The following is an 8,255-nucleotide window of genomic DNA, read 5'->3' on the forward strand; positions in this document are numbered from 1 at the left end:
GAAAATGATAAATCACAGAGTCATTTTGACACCTAGAGTATATTTTGACACCCATTTTGACACCTAGAGTATAGAGGCCTACTATAAAACATTTATGTCTTTTACGCTTCATTTTTTTTACCACTCTTTCCATTGAAACCTGCCTGTCGGAACATGTTACACGTGAAAGCGTGCTCAGCCACAGTATGTTTGACTTAACCTTTGACCCTCTTCAGGGTAAAATCAGCACATGGCGCAGAGGGGTATGCTGTAGTACCACATCATGCATGTGTTTCCATATAACCCCCCCAACCCAGACATTAATTCAATGACCGGCCTCTTATCCCACTGTAATGTCTCTCCGGCTAAACCTGGAACAGATGTGCCTCTTATACTCGCATGGCCCTGAATCCAGGCTGGTTTGGTTTGGGAGTAACCTGCTGGGTTGCAGTCCCCACTAAATCAAAAAACAATTGCCCCCCCGGCCACCACATACCAAATACAGGCATCGTCCACGCACGCAATGATCCGCAAGACCCACGCCTGGGTGCTAAGGTGATTCACTATTTTCATTCAGTATTCTTATACCAAACACAGTTTATGTTTTTTGAGCTTATTTATTATTTTACACAAGACATTGTTTACAACAACTACAATAAGATAGCAAAACAGGAAACCTGAAATATTGGGTTTTTGGAAACACAACCGTCAATCGGCAACGTTTTGAAAATCAGGATTATACTGTAACATGTTTTTTTATCTTACAGCATGAAAAAACACCTTCCTTGCTTAAAAGCTTTTCAGTATCACAGCAGAACATGTCACGTGCCATAATGAGACAACCGCATCACAACACGCATAACAAGCAAATATCGATACACATATTCACAGAATACAATATATTAACAAAGTTCGAAGGCGTGCGAGCTATACGCCTTCAACATCCTCACAAGACACAAAGAGTGCAGCTCTCCGCTAGCTTATGTCCACGGTCGCATGAATACTTCAGCGCAGACGGAACAACAAACAGCCTGTAACTCCACCTCCACAGACGCATTCGGGAAATATGTTAGCCCTGAAATTGTCCGCCCTTGTTTGAGAAACAAGTATGAATTTCTAAGTGTGAAATTCCTAATTTCCATGCAGACAGCATGCACACACATGTGATGTAACACCCCCGCTCCCCCCTCATGGACCCTCTGAAAGATGGTCGTCCCCCCCCCCCCCCCCCCCGCCCTTTGGTTTCAGAGAAGTGTCGACCTGGAAACACAACGGCGGGTGTCCGGGTTCCCCTGGTCTGGGCTGGGATCCCTGCGGACCTCTCGGAAAAAGTTCTCCAAACGTAGGGAATCGTAAACGTGCAGTGTTTGCGAGCTCCTTTTTATCAAGCAGATGTCCGTGTGTGTATGTGTGTGTGTGTGTTTGTCTGTGTCTGTGTGTGTTTAAGGAGGAAGGGGGTGTTCAGTCGTGTTTGCTGGTCTCCGGGCGTAGCTGGCGCGTGCCTCTCTAGAGCGCTTGGTCATGTCATAGGTGCAGCGCGGTCAACGCTGCACCCGTCCAAAGGGATCCCTCTGTCCAACATTTTAGATTTTGGCCACGCGTGTTTGAGGAGAGATCGTGCTGTCAAATATATATATATATATACTGTATATATATTAATACATATAAATATGTTTATGCAGATATATCTGTACCCTCCTCCCTTTGTATTGGTCCCATTTCTGAACACTTACTCTTATTCCAAAATCACAAATCCATTGGTAGAATCGACACACATACACCCCAACCACAACAAGACGTTTCTCAATAAAGGTTCAGAGGTTCAACGGGACGCTGCTCTCCACCGCCCCTGGCGAGTACTCGCTCTCGGAGGCGTCGATGAGCTTGGCCAGCCCCGTGCGGGTGGAGTACTTGAAGATGAAGGCCTTCATGAGGTCGTAGCGGTAGTTGCGATTGATGAAGTTGTACAGCACGGGGTTGACGCAGCAGTGCAGCAGCGACAGGCACTGCGTCAGGTGCAGCGCCACGTACAGGAAGTTCTCCAGGCCGCAGCTGAACGGCAGCACGTTGAGCAGCGTCAGCGTGTCCACCAGCAGCACGCCGTGGTAGGGCAGCCAGCACACCAGGAACACCACGATGTAGCTCAGGATGATCTTGCGGCTCACGCGGTGCTCGTGCTCCGAGCCCGGCGGGATGGCGCGGGCCAGCAGCACGTAGAACAGGGCGATGACGGGGAAGGGGATGGCGAAGCCCAGCACCATGAAGCTCATCTGGATGCCCACCATCCAGTCCCGGGGGTTGTCCAGCGGGTACACGGGCCGGCAGAAGGTCACGTCCGAGTGGCTGGACTTGACGGCCCTCAGGAAGTAGGTGTCGGGCACGGAGGCGGCCAGCGCCAGGAGCCACACCAGGACGCAGACGGCCCGGCGGAGGACCTTCTTCCTGCGGCTGTTGGGGCGGCCGTCGCCCTGCGTCGCCACGGAGACGTAGCGGTCCACGCTCATGCAGGCGAGGAAGAAGATGCTGCTGAAGAGGTTGACGCTGAACACCAGGTGGGTGATCTTGCACACGGCCTGGCCGAAGGGCCAGTGGCCGTGCTGCAGCAGCGAGCTGATCCACACGGGCAGGGTGGCCACCACGCACAGGTCGGCCACGGCCAGGTTCAGGATGTACAGGTGGGTCTCGTAGCGGTCGCGCTCGCTGCGCACGTTCACCCACACCACCAGGGCGTTGGCGGCCAGGCCAACCAGGAAGACGAAGACGTAGAGGACGGACAGGGAGTAGAGGAAGGAGCTCTGGCTGAAGACCGTCTGGCACATGAAGGCCTCCACGTGCGTCACGTTGTCCAGGGGGTCGGCCCCCGCGGGCGACCCCCCCGACGAGGGACCCGCGCCCGCCGCCGATGACGAGAAGTTGAGCTCCTCCCACATCTCCATCATCTCCGTCAGGTCGTTGACGCTCAGGCTCATGGCTGGTCTGCTGCCCCCGGGGGGAGATGGGAGGGACGGTTTCAACCTACAAAGACAAGGTCACAGGGTTAGTCACCTGTAGGCACTGTTACTACTTTATCAATGGATACATATGTTCTTGTTATCGATGTATCGATCGATTGATCCCATGTTGGTGGATTGATAGGCAATACTTGGTGTTTCGTGTATAACATTTCATCTCCAGGTGTCTGGAAGCGACTCGAATTCTGATCGTTTGTGTTCGTTGTTCTGCGCCTCGCTTGTCACTTAAAATCTCTTTGGATTAATGCTAAACCTGTGTTTTATCTACGGAATTTTACAAATCTTAAAAATCTTCTTAAGCAATAAGGAAAAAATAGAATAATAATTTTTGAATAATTCAACAGCTTGTACTTTACTTTTCATAGAGAGTGCTATACCTGTATTATACTATTATACTAGTACCTGTTAATTAATAATACTTTATACTTAATAGAAACAACAAAAATTGACAATTCTTTGTGTGTAAAATTGACACTTGGTTTGAAACAACAAAAAATCCATGAGCTGAAAAAAGACAAATGTCTTGTAAAAGTAAAAACAATACATCAGTAGACAAAAGTCGAGCAAAAGCACTGATCTAGATCCAGATAGCTACGGAAACACACTCGACTCGCGAGTCCAGACACGTGAACGTAATCCAGTCCCATCAACCTTACATGGTGTTTAAAGGCACCCACAGGCTAGCTTCACGCAAACGGCTGTCATGCAGAACGCTGTTGCCTAGCGCCGTGGCTACCAACGCAGACACAACCGCAGCCCGTCTCACATGCGAGGAAATTTGCCGTCACGTATTATGATCCATGGAGTGTGTAACTGAAGCTACTCTTGTTAAGTGAGCAGCTAACTCTGTTGCTTAGATTAGACTTTTCGGGGTTTTCACATTTATTTCTACAATGTGAGTAAATGTTTCGGACCAGTCGACAGATCTAATCAGCAGTAGCAGCAGTAGACCACTCGACATCCCATGATAAACGGCGTCTCTGTGGAGACCTGCTTCCTCAGGGAAACATAGACACTCGGGCTCCTTTCCTTACAGGAGTCTGTTTGAAGTGACTATCAACTTTATTGGGTGGAAAAGTGCTCCCTTTAAAGTTCCAGAGCAGTCCAAGTACATGGGGTCAGAGGTCACCTAGGGTCACAGACTCCAGATCTGCTACTGTGTGCTGAACAGAGGTAGCAGGAGACAGATGGGCTGGTTTGTATAAGAGAAAGAATATACAGGCAGGCAGATAAACAGTGTGTGTGTGTGTGTGTGTGTGTGTGTGTGTGTGTGTGTGTGTGTGTGTGTGTGTGTGTGTGTGTGTGTGTGTGTGTGTGTGTGTGTGTGTGTGTGTGTGTGTGTGTGTGTGTGTGTGTGTGTGTGTGTGTGTGTGTGAGAGAGAGGTAGAAGAAGCTCACTGTGCTTGAGTGTGCAACTGTGTGCATCATAGTGTGATGGATGTGTGTGTGTGTGTGTGTGTGTGTGTGTGTGTGTGTGTGTGTGTGTGTGTGTGTGTGTGTGTGTGTGTGTGTGTGTGTGTGTGTGTGTGTGTGTGTGCGCGCGCGCGCGCGCGTGTGTGTGTGTGTGTGTGTGTGTGTGTGTGTGTGTGTGTGCGTGCGTGCGTGTGTGTGTGTGTGTGTGTGTGTGTTTTCTATTTACGAGAGTTGAAAAGTCCACCAAGTCAATACTCAACAGCCTCTTGACATTGGGAATGTTTCAATGGTCTAAACACACTTCTCCTATTATGGTCTGTTAAACTAATACAAGTTAAAATGTGGATTCCGTGAAGGGGTCAGGGGCAAAAATTGAACCGGCCAAAATAAACAAATGAATATAACTATGTATTTCAAATATATAAATACGAAAAAATTAGCATTAGTTTTGTAACTGCAATTCGGGGCCAAGGTAAAGAGGGAGCGTGTGGCTAAATATTTACCAAATGGGATCGCTAACCTGCTAAAAGCTTGTTGTTTGCTGTTTATTTATCTTGAAAGGTCTGGCTCTCTCAAATACACCAGACATGCTATTTATTGCATACATGTTTTACTTAAAGTTAACGTTCCTAGCTCGCTCCAAAAGAACTTGGACCATAAAACTGACGGAGCACCATTTCTGTTTACATGCACTCAGAAGCAGCCAGATGTTTATTCTAGCTAACGTTGTTACCTAGATAGCCTTAAAAGCATGTGGGGGTAACATGAGTAGATGGACAGCTGTAGTGAACTAGCTCCTAAATCATCTGCACATGATAAACAAAAGATGGAGAGACTGACAGTGAGGGAGGTGTAGGGGTGGGGTGAGACGAGGGAGAGGAGAGTTCAACCCCTACTAGCCTCACCCTTTATTGTCCAGGGTGGAGGCACAATGTGGCCAGCTGAATGAAGAAGTAGAGGAGGTGAGATGTAAAAGAACGAACCGGACTAAACCAGTTTGCCTCATTGTCAATGAGGCAAAGAGCGAGACCTTCGGTCTCGCCTGAAAAGCCTTGAAAAGCTTTAACACAATTAATATCCTTTGGATTTAGTTCCAAAACAATACACTGTTTGATTATTGTTTCTCGCAAAAAAAAAAAAAAAAAAAGCGTAGCATAGTAGAAGCAAAAAATGGAACACCAACGACAATAAAACCACCGCTATCGTCATAGTGACAACAGGGCCTCGGCCCCCCGTAAATCAGGGCTCTAATTGGACCAATTAGGGGTCCGCCGGTGAATGCTGTAAATGCTGGGTGTTTACATGGCCGACGCACGGCAGACCCTGGGGCCCGCCAGCGTCACCTGATCCCTGGCCCCTGGCCCCCGGGTCAGGCAGCAGCCTCGGGGCCACGTTTCACACTGAGACAGGGAGGGGGGGGGGTCCACTGCCCACACACCGTATATACAGTAAAGATAACAATGTGCTGAGGGCTGCTCTACAGCCCACCTGTCAGTCTGTCTGTCTGCCTGCCTATCTGTCTTACCAACTGTTTCTGCCTGCCTGCCTATCTGCCTTATCGCCTGTCTGTTTGTCTGTCTGTCTGTCTGTCTGTCTGTCTGTCTGTCTGTCTGTCTGTCTGTCTGTCTGTCTGTCTGTCTGTCTGTCTGTCTGTCTGTCTGTCTGTCTGTCTGTCTGTCTGTCTGTCTGTCTGTCTGTCTGTCTGTCTCCCTGCCTATCTCCCTTACAAACAGTCTGTGTGTATGTGATTGTGTGTGTGTGCCTGTCTGTCCGTCCCTGGAAAAGCAATGCTTTAAATGCCTTGCCCAAGGGCTTTGCCAAGTGTGCGCTGGCGATATGTATTCACACCGTGGCCACAAGCCCTCTCCGATGACAGGTGCTGTGGGACGTTGGGTTTGACCTTTCACCCCGTTATATATCCAGTGTGTGGTTGAGGTCGACCCCAAATGACGTTGCGTCAGGGTGGCCTTTATCACACAATGAAATGTATTTATAAACAACAGGAGCACGGCGGTGCCCTGAGTTTCTCCCTCTCTTTGTCTCTCACTGATTCTTTCTCTCTCTGTCTCTGTCTCTATCTCTGTCTCTGTCTCTCTCTCTGTCTCCCTTTCTGTCTCTCTCTCTGTCTCTCTCTCTGTCTCTATCTCTCTCTCTGTCTCTGTCTCTATCTCTGTCTCTGTCTCTCTCTCTGTCTCTCTCTCTGTCTCTATCTCTCTCTCTCTCTCTCTCTCTCTCTCTCTCTCTCTCTCTCTCTCTCTCTCTCTCTCTCTCTCTCTCTCTCTCTCTCTCTCTCTTTCTTTCTGTGTCTCTGTGTCTCTTCTGTATCACTCTCTTGTTGTGCGTGCGTGTGTGCGTTTGTCTGTGTGTGTGTGTGTGTGTGTGTGTGTGTGTGTGTGTGTGTGTGTGTGTGTGTGTGTGTGTGTGTGTGTGTGTGTGTGTGTGTGTGTGTGTGTGTGTGTGTCTCTCTCTCTCGCTCTGCCTATTCATTAGACCCAGTAAACTTCAGTATCACTCCCCCCCCCACCCCTCTCCACCTCTCACTCTGTAATCACTTGGTGCCACTGAGCCTTGGTTTCCCGATACTCTCTCTCGCCCTCTCTGTCTCTGTCTCTCTCTCCGCCCTCTCTGTCTCTCTGTCTCTCTCTCCGCCCTCTCTGTCTCTGTCTGTCTCGCTCTCTCTGTCTCTCTCCCTCTCTCTTCCCTTTATCTCTCTTTCCCTCTCTCAGTCTCTGGAGCATTGTGGAGGAATTCGCTCTTTCTTAGGGTTTTCATTACGACATCATTCACACCAGCTGATGTTTTGCAACAGACGCAATTCAACGCACCCTCCTCGTTTTTATTGGCCATTCAGCAGTCAAAAGTCAACTTTTCCTATAAACTCCTGAATAACAAAAAGAGGAGGCGGACACGACTCGCCCTGGCTGTTAAACAGTAGGCCTACTACTAATACGAGCACCACGACGCGTTCTGGCAACGTTTTTTTCAAAGGGATTAACAAGTATAAACGTCCCCTTTTGGTACCCCCATAACCCCAACTCTAACACTATCTAGGCTTCATTTAAGCTGCGAGAAAAAGTTTGCCGCTGCTTCCATACAGTGTTATCTGCGGGCCCCCATTCAATGTAAACTTGTCCGGTGGATAGACCCCCACTTTTGTCCTACCACCCGCTGTGACCCCCTTAAAGAGACGGTCACCGCCTGCAGGATATAGGAGCCTTGCACACTTGCTGACCTCAGAAGCCTTTTAAAGTGTAAATTATGCAGGCCCGGTTAAGTATTTTCTGCAGACAACTGCGATTTTAGCAACGCAAGGCATTCTTGCGGGTGGAGCAAAGACAGACTTTTGACATTCAGATAAAAGTAAAAAAACAAAACACATTCAGTAAGTCGAGTAGAATACACTTACTTGCAGATGGAAATATCCTTAAAACGGTCGATAAAGCGTCCTGTAGAGATCGAACCGAGGGAAATAGTTGAGTATCCCAACAGGAGAGCTTATAAAGAGGGGAGTGCTCTGCTCGGAGCGGAATGAGAGACTGTGTGCGTATGTGTGTGTGAGGGCGCTGCGGCGGGTGCACTTGCTTTTTATTCTGCGGTGCGCGGAGCAACGCCCACCCTTCAGCCCGCGGGACGTATTGTGGTGTCAGCTTCTGAACAATGGCCATGAAGGATGTGCGAAACATCGGATTTCCAATCTCGTCATAAAGGGCTGGCGGAGCCGCGTGAATGCAGACAATGCGTTCTCAATGCGGTCTGACGTCCGACGGCGACGATGGATGTGCGTAAAATGGACTAGACGCACAATGTGGAGTGCGAATGTGCTTGTGTGTGTGTGGGGGGACGGGGGAAGGA

General features: G+C 49.0%; 1 protein-coding gene across 1 annotated transcript; it reads right to left on the reverse strand.

The window, feature by feature from the left end:
* Positions 1–381: 381 nt before the first annotated feature.
* On the reverse strand, positions 382–7,970 carry ackr3b (atypical chemokine receptor 3b). Its single transcript, XM_056589258.1, has 2 exons — positions 7,810–7,970; positions 382–2,994 (listed from the first exon to the last, which is right to left on the reverse strand). The coding sequence occupies exon 2, from the start codon at positions 2,946–2,948 to the stop codon at positions 1,794–1,796; it is 1,155 nt and encodes a 384-aa protein (XP_056445233.1). The 5' UTR covers positions 2,949–2,994; positions 7,810–7,970; the 3' UTR covers positions 382–1,793.
* Positions 7,971–8,255: the final 285 nt, after the last annotated feature.

The sequence above is a fragment of the Gadus chalcogrammus genome, chromosome 4, assembly GCF_026213295.1.
Source record: "Gadus chalcogrammus isolate NIFS_2021 chromosome 4, NIFS_Gcha_1.0, whole genome shotgun sequence".
NCBI classification, from domain to species: Eukaryota; Metazoa; Chordata; class Actinopteri; order Gadiformes; family Gadidae; genus Gadus; species Gadus chalcogrammus.